The sequence below is a fragment of the Dasypus novemcinctus genome, chromosome 27 (assembly GCF_030445035.2).
Source record: "Dasypus novemcinctus isolate mDasNov1 chromosome 27, mDasNov1.1.hap2, whole genome shotgun sequence".
NCBI lineage: Eukaryota > Metazoa > Chordata > Mammalia > Cingulata > Dasypodidae > Dasypus > Dasypus novemcinctus.
In genome coordinates, this window is record NC_080699.1 from 38,915,386 (window position 1) to 38,929,110 (window position 13,725).

General features: G+C 36.3%; 1 protein-coding gene across 4 annotated transcripts in view; it reads right to left on the reverse strand.

Moving 5' to 3' along the window:
* The window catches only part of ARHGAP32 (Rho GTPase activating protein 32), a 326,449-nt gene that overhangs the window by 51,783 nt on the left and 260,941 nt on the right, over window positions 1-13,725 (reverse strand). For all 4 annotated transcript variants that reach the window (XM_058289085.2, XM_058289083.2, XM_058289084.2 and 1 more), the window contains one exon: window positions 11,668-11,749. In XM_058289085.2, coding sequence (XP_058145068.1) covers window positions 11,668-11,749 — 82 coding nt within the window. The remainder of the gene's footprint in view (window positions 1-11,667; window positions 11,750-13,725) is intronic.

The window sequence follows — 13,725 nt, forward strand, 5'->3', positions numbered from 1 at the left end:
ATTGATCATCGAGGAAGTACAGCCAGCAAAAGGCTGAATCATTAGGCCAGGAGCCACACGCTAAGGCGACATGCCGGACTGTTTTTACATCCTTGCTGATATTGAGCTGTGGTTGTCAATCCACTCACACTTTTTTAAAGAGTATAAACTGGCACTGCCCCTGTGTGAACAGTTCTCAGGACAACCATCTATTTCGCATCTTTTGGGAAAAAGAAGACGGATTTTCAGAATTTAAAAATCCAGTATTAAATAGATTTTCAAGTATTAATTCCTCCCTCATATGCTGCCCAGTAGTTAAATATATAAGTATTTCACCCATGGGCCCAAAGATATTTCTTTCCTCCTCTACCTTAACTATTAGTCAGCAGAAGTGAACAATACCTCACAACTATTAGCAAAATGGCACTCAACCAATCGCAATTTGGAACTTTTTAAAATATTCTTATTAGGATTACATGCATAAATACAGTGTAAGTACTGAAAGATTCAATATTTATACTAAAGAACATTACTGTTATTCTCAGATTTGAAGAAGGGGATGAATTGGAAAAGAATGGCCTACCTTCTGTCCCAAAGGACTTTTTACTAACAATATACATGCCCTACGCACATATTATTTGTTTCTGTTTAATGCACAAAATAGCTTTATAGCGCTTACTATGTGCCAGGCACTATTCTAAGCACTTTAAAAATACTCCTCAGTATCCCCTATGAAGTTGACACTATTATTGCCCCTGTCTTATAGATGAGGAAACCAAGACAGAAAGGTTAAGGAATTTGCCAAGGTCACACAGTTAGTAATTGGCAGATCTTATATATGCAAGGGAGTATTAACTGTGCAACTGTGCCAAAATCTTCTGCTATTGATCAAATTCATTCTTTCCTTCCTCTCAGAACATAGCTCTGAATATAAACTTGTAGGTAAATGGTAGGCCACAAAAAGAAAAAAAATTGATGTAATTTTAAAATGAAAAACTCTAGAGAATTCTGGTATGTAACAGGAATAAAATATGTTAATTGTTGCCAGTGGTACAGGTGTGGATTTATGGACTTTGTTAATTAGGAAAAAAGACCCTCAATGTTTATTCAGAATGGAGAAGGGAAATCCACTCTTCTTTTTTACTTTTGAACTAACTTTCCTTGGTCAGTACTAAGGATGGCAAAAAAGGGCAAGGGAAAGAAAAAGGAAAGAGAAGAAGGAAAGAGAGAGAAGAGGCAAGGAGGAGGGAGTGAGGGAGGGTGAGAAAGAAAAACTACATACTATAGAAAAGCCATTTTGGGATGTTTAACTCAACTTGCTATAAGCCCTTTATATCCCCTAACCTGTAAGCACAGATAAATCCCCCAGGAATTTTCCTATCTATGGGAGAATTCCACAGTTAATGACAATAACTCTCACCAAAAACCCAGAAGTCTGAGATCTATACCATACAAAAACATAAGGAAGAAAAGGGAGTGCATGTAAAACATGGTGAATTTGGAGAAACGCCTGGGTCCTAATTAACTGTATTGTGACAATGTCAATTCCTTGGTTATGATAATGTACGATAGTTACATAAGACGTTACCACTGGGAGAGACTGGATGATGGGTACAATGGGACCTCTCTGTGCTATTTTTTCAACTACTCTGAGTCTATAATTATTTCAAGATGAAAAGTTTTAAAAATATGGTTGAGTGCAAAGTATATCCTGTTTCTTCTAGTTACTTTTTTTTTTCTAGTTACTTCTTATAGCATAGGCAAAGTCACATCATTTTTCTCTCATATTCAACAAAAAGTTTGGAAGCCACCCACCTCTGAAGGACCAAAGATGTACTTTGTGTGGGTGAGTGAGGCCAGGAGAGAATTCACTGGAAAGGCAAAGGCTGCGTTCCAACATTCTGTCATAAAAATCACCTGAATGATTCGCACGTGTCTGCAATTCTGTCAGCTTCATGTCCAAAATAGCAGAATTTCTGTCTGTTGTGTTCACTCTTTTAACCCTAGCACTTAAGATGTATTCAATAAATATTAGATGAGTGACTGAATACTGGAGATGACCTCAAGGTAAAGGTAGCTTTACTCAGAGCAAACAGTATTTCCTAGCACTAGCTAAAGGGAATATAGAGATTCAGAAAGTATTTTTAATAACTACCATTTAAATTGTCCATGATTATAATAATCAATCTAGAACTGTTTTGGAGCATCCATTATGAGTAAAGAATGCAAATTAATATAAATCAGAATATCTTCCCTCAAGCAAAATAATCTAGGTAGGGGCAAAAAGGCATAAAAAGTGCGGTATCAAATTTAAAATGAGATAACTCATCACTATACCTGGAGAATGGAAAGGAAGGATGGCTGAAAATGCCATATAAAATAGAGTGTGAAGTTAAGCTTCATACATAATGAAAAAAGACTGAAAGGTCTTTTTAGTTAATTAGAACCATATTAGAACCTATGCAATTATTATAATGAAAGTGGCTGAAAACAAAATTAGCAAATTAAGTAGGTTCCTATAGGCAATTCTTATCCTCAAATTATGCTAACTTTTGCCCTAATTTCTGTTTTGTCCATTTAGGCCTTGTGGAAATTCAAATATATTTTTATTTACTCCTATTGGTAATAAAAGCAAAAGATATTAATACACATTTGTTTTGGAAAGAACAACAAACTTGAACTCTATTCAATGTTCTGTGATGGGAAAAAACCTGGGTTTTAATTAATAATCCCAAATGAGTCCGTCTGTGTCAAGTGTCTGGCACAGAGCCTGGCGTGTACTAAATGTGAAGGAAATGTCAGCTGCGGCTGTTGCTGTCAGGAGGCGTCGGGAGCCGGTGTCAGGAGATGCCAGCAGGCCCTAGCTGTAAAGCCTTAGGTAAGTCCCTTTACCAATTCTGCTTCATTTGTTTAAAAAAACGAGTGAGGGGTAGAAACACCTACCACACAGTGCTCTACTGAGGTTCAAGTTTTGATTTAAATAATGGAATACAAGTATTTTAACATTCAAAAGCAGTTTACAAACATAAGGATTTATGAATTTTTTGGTTTTTCTCTGATTCAGAGTTAGAAAAAAGTATTCTGAGCTATCCTTACAATGTCTTCAGGGAGAAGCCTTCTGCAGGCATTCCAGCGTTTTGGTACTTGGAATCTGACATCAGTGCCTCCAGGGTACTGATTTTAATGTCTGAGTCTTAAAGAATTAGCCTCCAGAAGGCCAGTAAATGTATGTTTAATGTGGCGAATGCGCAATACTTACCCAACTAGGGTAAGTAAGAACCTGGACCTATTTTACTTGAAATAGAATGTCTGGTGCTCACTTCACATAAAATGACAGGTAAAGAAAAAAAGAAAAAAAAACAGGGCTACCTGACAGATTACTTCTTAAATAAACGTAAAGATTTCACCACAGTTACATCTAATTACTACGACCTCTCCCTAATTGAAAGCCTCTGCTACTTCTTTGTCTGCTAACAACAACACTTAAAAAGACAAAACTTCATGATGCAAACTTGGTTCAAGTACCCATTCAAAGAGGCTGCCTCTCCCACATGGCCCCCTGGAACTACTGTCATTGATTTGTTTCAGGGCTACACCCAGGAAATAACCGATCAAATAAGCAGGTATATAAACTCAACAGGTCTAGTTTTTGGCACTCTTGTATTTAAACAAGTAACAGTAGAAAAACAAAAACATTGAATGTTATATAATACCAGCTGCCATTTATTAACTCTGCAGGGGCTTTAAATGCTTTATCCCTAAACCTCACTAGAATCTTGCCTCAATTTTTAGATAAGGAAATAGGAAATATTTCTTGAGTGACATGCACACAGATAGGAACAAGTGGCTAAAACCCAAACATGGAGCTTGTGCTCCCATCCCCTCAGCTGTGCTGCTTTTCACAAAGATATATAAATGAAATAAAATATTTGCATTGATCTATTGCCACAAAAAGTATCTACTTTATGGAGTGGCTGCTCTAAGAAGAGAGTGGCTGCTCTAAGAAGGATCACTGGAAACTACATATTTGGGCAGGGGAGATTACAATCTTTTTTTTCTTTCATATTTTATTAAGTAATACATGTCCTTTGTTGAGGATCTAAATAGTACAGGAGCAAACAGAATAAAAATAAAAGATTTCTCACTATCTTTACAATTCCATTTCCTTTCTACTTAGGTATGTATTCTCCCAGATTCTCTCCTGTGTACTGACAGTGGGATCTTAATGCATATATTCTCCTGTAATTTGCTTTTATATTTAACAATAGAACATAGAAAAAAATTTCTGGGTTCATATATATGGCCTCTACCTCATTCTTTTTGATGGTCATGTAGTATTTCACAGAATGAATGTATCAATATTAAGTCATTCATCCACTGATGGACATTCACATTATTTGCACCATTCTGTATTAAAGCAATGCTGCAAAGAATATTCATGTGGATGGAAGGTATACTTAAAAATGTAAAGTGAAATCTAACCCCTCTTCAGTAATCTCAATGGCTCAAAATAATTCTGTCTATGGTGAGCACTAAGAAATATTTTCCTTTAGTTTCTCTATCCCCTTCCAACAGGGAGTTTCTATTGCTTTACATGAAAGGAAACTTCAAGTATCATAGGGCTTTTTATTTTAAATAAAATTGCATTGAAATATGACACATTTAGAAAACTGCAGAGCTCCTAAGTACAACACAATGAATTTTCAGAAAGTAAGCAATTCTGTATAATCACCATCTGGATCAAAATAACATTAAAGAAAGTCCAGGATCTCTCTTTCCCATTACACTCATTTGCAACCTCTCTCCTCCCCAAAGTCCTAACATCTAACACCACAGAATAGTTCTGAACTCTATATTTTAGATATTTTTTTATGTATATCTGGAATTATATATATAGTTATCCCAATAAAATTTTAATCATTTCAGTTCAAAACAACTGTAAATGTAATGTCATTAAAGAGCATCTCCTGCTAAATTTCACATTATAGGTTTATGGGCCATCTCTGAGCAGAAGCAGCATCTCCTATCAAGCACTCAATTTATTAATCAAAGTGAATGGCAGTACCATGGTAGGAGGTATGGGGGAGAAGAATGACCAGCTCATAGAATGTGGTTAAGAAAAGCAAAAATTTGCAAAAGCAATGCCAATGAAAATGAAAGAAGCTACATATATTAGTAAAATAAAACTACAACCCCAAATATCCATCCCTTAAGTTACTAGGAAAAAAACACAGTAAAGTTACAGCAAATATAGTCTTCACAGATTTGCAACATATAAACTTTATTTGCATTTTATAATGACTTCTTAAGCCCTATATCCAATGAAACCATTTTTAAAAGCTCTATCAGGAATGGAAAGTAAGGTATCTACTACACATTTCATTAAAAAAAAAAAAAAGTTTAAATCTCTGAATGAGCAAAATTCACTTTTGTGTAGAGGCCCAGCTTCTTTGTGATTTTCAGTTTTAGATCTAACAACCGTAAGAAGCTGGTTATCTGTTTAGTTTTGTTCATTCACAAATTCCAAGTCACCACAGCTCCTCAGCGTCTCAAGGGTCTTCATGTCTAGACCAAGGTCGTGCACATAGATCACCACCCCTGGCTTAGACGTAAGGACGATACAGTTACTGTGATAACTGCTAACAGTTCTACTGCTTTACCTTTTGCATACAGACATATAATTCCCCTGGAACTGATGTTCTTTTTTTGGTATGGGGTTAAACAGGGGTAAGAATTCTCTCTCTCCCTCTTTTTCTTGCACAGATATTCAGGTGACCCTGCACCCCTTGATTAGAGACCGTCCTTTTCAGATGCCTCTGCAGGGCCACTTTTGCCACAGAGCAGGTATCTATATACACATAGGTTTGCTTCTGGATTCTTTATTCTGTTCCGTTGATCTATTTGTCTATCCTTGCATCAATAGCAATATCTTAATTAGTACAGCTTTATATGATAGTAAGTCTTGATATTTATTATAGTAAGTCTATTTTTTTGTTCTTTTTCAAATCTGCCTAGGGTATCCTTGGCTCTCTGCATTTCCATACACATTTTGAAATCAGTTTGTCAGTTTCCACCAAACTCCCAACTCAAAATTTGGGGCATTTATCAGCACCTCTACGTGTTAGGTTCTGAACTCTTACTTCTGCTCCCTAGTCCTATGGCTTCTCTACTCCACAGCAGATATTTCACGGGGAAAGTGTCCCCATGTGCTAGGGTCACCCCTCTCAGTTTCCTTCTTCTGCCTACTGCCTTTTTAACTCTCCAGTGCTTCAAAGTGATGTTTTTATATTTCTGTTCAACTTTTCTAACTCTTCCCAGAGATAAGATCTGCCTCAATACTCTAGTCCTAGAAGTTCAGGTGGAAACTTAGCTTTGTCGCCACCCTTCCTCTCTCTAGTGAAAATGGGAAATAATGTGAAAAAATGGGGAATTCCAATGTGAAATCGATGTTGTTCCTAGAAATAAAAAATATGACATGAGAATAGAATGACTTATTGGATAGACTTAAGATCGCACATAACAAAAGGAAGAATCAGTGAAGTTGAAGTCAGATCAAGAGAGAATATTCAAGCTGAAATGAAAAGAGAAAGCAGAGTGGAAAAAACAACAGCGAGTCTGAGAACTGTGGAACAATATTGAAGAGCATAAAGGATGTATAAAGGAAAGGAGAGAGAGCGAACCAGACAAAAGAAATATCTGAAGAGGTAAGAGCTGAGAATGTTAAAAAATTTAAGAAAGGTATCAATAAATAGATCCAAATTAGTAAATCCCAAGCAGGCAAACACAAAGAAAATCACATGTGCTATATCCCTTCCTCATCCACCCCCTCCACTCCATCTTTTTGCACCAAACCACACCCTATGGTGAACAAACTAAATGCCAATTTCCTACGAAAAAGCTTCCACCTTTCTTCTTTCTTCCACTCTTCCTCTTCTCTCAATCGCTCTCTCACCTTTTTCTTCAGGCACCATGGATACTTGTTAACTGGATTAGGACATTGTGAATCATTAATTCTATTTCTGGACACATAAGCAATTAAACGTACTGAAGATTATAGGAACAGCTTCAAGAGGAAAATTTTTCCTATTAAACTTGTTGTATAATAGTATAGCAAGCTTTAAATTTTCAGTCTCAAACTATAGCTGCTTCTTTCAGATTTGGCATATAACAGTGACAGATGGCAATGTTAAAAATAAATAGAACATTTAAGTTGTTTATACTGTAGACAAGGACAGTTTTAAAGTGTGAAACAGGCCTGAGGCAGATAGAATTCACATCATCCTTTCCAAAATCTATTAAGAATGCACATTTCCCTATGTCAACTCCGCAATGCTGCTCAGAATAATCACAAGATCAAATACAAGCTTTTCAAGGTGGGTTGCTTTTTAAATGTCATTACTAATTTAGAATTAATAATGTAACACAAGTCTATGAACAGAAATTTATTTTCAAGAACTATCAATAACTGATCAAGTTTCCTAAGTAGTAAAATCTTCCAGAGGTTATCTCTATATGAAGTGTCATTTTCCCATTCAAATCTTACAAAAACTATTCCAATAATTTAATACCAATATTAAACTAATTTTTAAAACTCCCTTCACAGTACATCTGAATCAAGATTATAAAAACTAGACAACTAATAGATTAAAATGTTAATAACGTTGTAACTAATAGCTTGCACCACAGAAAGATGTATAAAAATATACAATGAATGATAACTTATGTTGAATTTTAATAATATCAAAATAATGACCAAAAAACACATAATCATCTCAGTAGCTGTAGAAAAAGCATCTGACAAAAATCCAACGCTTTCTCATGATAAAAACATTCAAAACACTAAGAATTAAAGAGAAATGCTTCAAACTAAAAAAAAAAAAAAAAAGCCTAACAAAACCCAACAACTCACATCACACTTAATGATGAAACACTGGATGCTTTTCCCCTAAGATCAGGAGCAAGATAAGGACATCTGCACTCAACATTTCTATAAAACACTTTATGAGAGGTTCTAGCCAAGGCAACTAGGCAGAAAAAGAAATAAAGAACATCCAAATTGGAAAGGAAAAAGGAAATCTCTCATCACAGATGACACGATCTTGTGTATAAAGGAATCCACTAAAATGACTAGAGCCAATAAAGAAGTTCAGCAAGGTTGCAAGATACACAAAAAGCAATTGCATTTCTATATACTTACAACCAACAACATGAAAAATAAAGAGAGCATCCAAAAAATTAAATACTAAGGACAATAATTTACGAAAAATACAAGACGTATATTCTGAAAACTATTACACAAAACTTTGTTGAAAGAATGTAAAGAAAGTCTAAATAAGTGGAAAAACATCCTGTTTGTATGGACTGGAACACTTAATATTGTTAAGATGGAAATACTACCAGTGCTCTATAGATTCAATGTAATCCCTACAAGAATCCCAGCTGCCTTCTTTGAAGAATTAACAAATTGATTCTTAAATTTATGTGAAATTGCAAGGGACTCAGAATAACAACAACAATCTTGAAAAAGAAGAACAAGTAGGAGAGAATCAAACTTCCTGATTTAAAAACTTAGCCACAAAGCAATGGAAATAAAAGACATTCTGGCATAAAGACAAGATTCATTGATCCGTGGAATAATATTGAGAGTTCAGAAATAAACCCTTGTGCCTATGATCAATTAGTTTTCCACAAGGATTTGAAATAATTCATTGAGAAAAGAGTAGTCTTTTCAACAAATGGTGCTGGGACAACTGGAAATCTACATGTAAAGGAAGGAAGTTGATGTTTGGTGGACATGGAGTGTGTATAAATAAAATTAATTTAAGAAATTAAAAAGAAACCTGACAATATCATAAACTACAGTAAATGTAAATGCTTTCAACACCCAAAAAATGAAGTTGAACCCCTAACTCACACAATACACTAAAATTAATTTAAAATGGAGCACAGACTTAAATATAAGAGCTTAAACTATAAACCTCTAGAAGCAGATACAGGAGTAAATCTTCATTACCTTGGGTTAGGCAAAGCCTCCTTAGATATGACACCAAAGCAAAAGCAACAAAATAAAAAATAAATTGGACTTCATAAAAATAAAAAACTTCTATGCTTCAAATGGATATCAGCAAGAACATGAAAGACAATCCACAGAAAGGGAAAAATTTTGCAAATCAATTCTTTGATAATGCACTTGTATCTAGAATATATAAAGAACCCTTACAATTCAATAATCAAAGCAAATCAGAACTACACTGAGATACTGCTTCATACCCACCAAGATGGCTGTAATAAAAATTTTAAATTATTTTAAAAAATAATAACAAGTGTTGTGAGGATATGGAGAAAACTGAACCCTCGTATACTGCTTGTAGGATTGTTAAATGATGCAGCTGCTTTGGAAAACAGTCTGGGAGTTCCTCAAAAAACATATACTCAAGAGAACTGAAAACCTATGTCCACACAAAAATTTGTACCTGACATTATTTATAATAGCCAAAAGTAGAAACAACTTGAATTCATTCAACTGATGAATGAATAAAATGTGATATGTCTATACACTGGAATATTATTTAGTCATGAAAAATTAATTAAATAATGATACCTGCTACAGCTTGGATGAACCTTGAAGGCATTATGCTAAGTGAAAGAAGCCATTTATAAAAGATCACATATTGTATAAATCCATTTATATGAAACATCCAGCACAGGCAAACCCAGATACAGAAAGTAGATTAACAGTTGGTAGGCCGAAGGGGATTGAGGGGAAATGAGAAGGGACTGCTAGTGGGTATGGGATTTCTTTTTAGGGTGATGAAAATCTAAAACTGATTATGGTCATAGCTACACAACTCTGTGACTATACCAAAAGCTACTAAATTATTTGAGGGATGTAAACGTCAACTGAAAGAAAGCTAGAGAATAATCGCGGGATTGAATAGTGAACCCAGAGGGGTATAAGGATTGTGGTTAATAATACAAATACAAGAATGTTCTTCTATGAACTAGAACAAATGTACATCGCTATTGCAAGGTGGTAAGAATATACTGACGGATGGGAAAAATACAATAAATGTAACTGATGGACCATAGTTAAGAGCAATATTGTAATATTTATGCATCAATGTCAAAGAAGTCACTATATCAACACTAAGGGTCAATAAAGGGGATATGGGATTTTTTTCTTTTGAATTAAGGAAAACGTTCAAAGATTTATTATGGCAATGACTGCACAACTCTGTGATGAAAGTGAGAGCCACTGAGTGTACACTTTGGACAGAAAGTATAAGGCATGGGACTGTACAGCACAGTGAACCATGTGGTAGAAGATGGACTGTGGTTAACAGAACAAACATGAGAGTGTTCTCTCATGACCTATAACAAATGTATAATGTCAATACATAGTGTTAATAATAGAAGGTGTATGGAAAAAACATACCAAGTGTATACTATGGACCATGATTAGTAGTAATAGTCTGGTCATGTCCTTTCATAATCTCTAACAAATGTTCTGCAACAATGTAAGGTGTTGGTGGAGGGGTAGTGTATGGGAATTCTGCACATTATGCATGATTGTTTTTTAATCTTGCAACTTCTCTTAAAAAAAAAAAGAAATGTACAGTTGGCAGAATAAATAATGCACATTTACAGAACAGGTACCCATTGAGAGAGGCTTTCTTATGAGGTTTACCAAAAGGAGGATTTAACAGAGGATAAAATGCTCTGAAAAGAGACTAAGAGTAGTAATAGGTAAGCACTGTGCTAAAGTATTTTCTCTACTAAGCAACAAAGTTACTCCTTCTAAAACAAACAAAATGCTATGAAAAACTGAACAATGGCTCCCTAACCTTCTGTGAAGAAGTAAGTTTTAAAAAGAGTGATTGGGGCGGTGGACTTGGCCCAGTGGTTAGGGCGTCCATCTACCACATGGACGAGGTTGGCAGTTCAAACTCCGGGCCTCCTGACCCGTGTGGAGCTGGCCCATGCGCAGTGCTGATGCGCGCAAGGAGTGCCGTGCCACGCAGGGGTGTCCCCCGCGTAGGGGAGCCCCACGCGCAAGGAGTGCACCCGTAAGGAGAGCTGCCCAGCGTGAAAGAAAGTGCGGCTGCCCAGGAATGGCGCCACACACACGGAGAGCTGACACAACAAGATGACACAACAAAAAGAAACACAGATTCCCGTGCCGCTGATGACATTCCCGTGCCGCTGACAACAACAGACGCGGACAAAGAAGGCGCAGCAAATAGACACAGAGAACAGATAATTGGGCGGGGGGAGCGAAGGGGAAATAAATAAAATCTTAAAAAAACAACAACACATATATTCCCTTCATCTATTTAATTTTTAATCATATCATCTCCATGTCAGTTCTTTAGACCTGTATTTTTTATCCTTTTATTCATTAATAAGCTATACTTTACTATATAACTGAAAAAGCAAATAACAACAAAGCTTAATGGAGTAAACAGTTTATTAAAATCCTCTAAAATTTTGAATACATGTAATCCTATGTGAAATGATCAATAGAGAAATAAGACTATAGTAAAAAATTCAAACCACATAAAATTAAAAATGTATATCATGTCAACAAATGAAAAGAGTAGCAAAACAAGCTATGTACTTGACTGGAAGACAAACTGTTATCTTCAATTAGTTGATAAAATAACCACACTGAGGAAAAAGAAGACTCACCTGGTTTTGGCACAGAGTTGGTCACTGACTGGGGAACTTTCTGGTTAATTAACTCAACACAGTGTCCAGGAAAGAGCCCCACCTGTGAAAGAAAAGAAGCAAAGAGGATTCTAATCCAGAGAACAGACCGATACGTGAACACTGCCGGCTGGATTCCAGGAATGTCCTCCACAGTGCCTCCCAGAGAGTCTATCATTCCAAGACTCTAAATAACAGTTGATGCCAACGACACAAACAAATAATAAAGCAAGCTGTTGCTATGGGTATACAGAGTTATATTTCATTTGCCCAAATATCTAAACTGCTTTTTAAAAAAGTTTTAATGTCCCTAACCAGTCCCACACCAATTAAAATATTTAGTCTGATAACAAGCTATGCATGCAATAAGTATAAATTTATATCAATAATTTACTTTGCTGAAATCTCCATCTGGTAGTGTTGACACTTTGGTTGTCAACTTATGATGTTTACCATCTTCTATGTGGCTTTTTAAAAATCAACATTAAACCACAATTCAATTGTTTTGATGAATTTTTTCTTTAGTCTCCCATAGGTTTCCAAAACAAATGACAAGATTAAAAGAAATAATCAGTCTTTAAAAGCCTAGGTCGTCACGGTTGTTAAAGAGATAATAGTGAGGGTAAGCAGGAAAGCAAGAGCAGAGACGCAGCCCCTCTCTGCAGGAGCAACGCTCTCTGGCCCTGGAGGAGCACACGGCAGTCTTGCCGCAGAACTGCTCGCACGGGTTTGGGTAGAATCCTACGTTGTATTAGAAAAACACAAAGCTCCAGATCTCCCAGAGAGGCTCTATGGTCAGAGGCCTTGGCCAACAGAATACAAAGATAAAAGGTCTGGAAAAAAGTAAGAGGGAAATCTTTACCAATATTTATAGCTGTTTCCTTAGATAGGAACGTAATTGGGCCGCTCTGCAGTGGATGTTAAAGCTGAAACACGAAAACCACGGGGCTTTGTTCATCCCTCTGCTGACAGACTGGGGAGAATGGAGGGCCGTCCAGGAGGGGCTCATCCCCAAACTCTGAGCGGCGTAATCTCCATCTGCGTGAGATTATTTTCAAGACTCATTTGCTGGCATTCTTATTTCAATTTCTGGATCAGAATTCTATGATGGCTCTTAAATGATGATGATGTAGCCAGTTATCATGAACTGAAAAGGGATTATTAACAAATTATCAATTTTGTCTGAAAGATTTAAATTTAGGATTGTTAAAGCCCCTAGGCATTGCCTTCCAAAGATGCTTTGGGGATCTGTTTTATTGGTCAAATACCCTAGCATATTCTAATCACTCTCCTATTGAGCTAAACAAGTATCAATTCTTCGAAGAGTGGTTAGAACCCTCTAAGGATCAACCTGAAAAATCCCTTTCATTCCCTCTAGCACTGTCAGCTATCCTGAGAGTGAGCGTAAAGAGCGAGCGTAATGATTAACAGTGCGCCCTCAAGAGTGAGAGCACCTGGGCTCACCTCAGGTTGATCGTTTACAAGGTCCCATTTGTAACAATCTTTCTGAGTTTCCGTTTCATCTAAACATAGTAAGAGTACCTACCTCATAAGGGTCTAGTGAGAATTAAATGGATTAGTGTGAGTACACTGCACAGAGTGAGCATTTGTTAGAAGACTCTTTTTATCCCAGCCTGTTGGGAACTAGACGACTGAGAGCTGGTCTACACTCCATTAACTACAGCAGGTGTAGCCAAGGCACATGTAGACACAACCCTGCTTCTACTTTCTGTTCTCCTTCTTTTGGCTGTGAATGCAGGTGTCAAGGCTGGATCATTAGAAGCCATCCTGTGACCACAGGAGGAAGGCCAAGAGACTCTCAGAGGCTTTAGTCTGACAGGACATCCTTAAGCTGCTGGCTCGACAGTAGCCTTTCTGTTCACTTTCCTGTTTCTTCACCTTCTGTTAAGGGGCTTTTTATTTTAAAGAATGATTTCCATAGGTTTGTAAAAAGCAAACAGACTATTTTCTTATTATAAAATTCCCTTCATAAAAATGAAACTATGTTCGTTTGTCAAGATTATATGGAAGAATATAGCT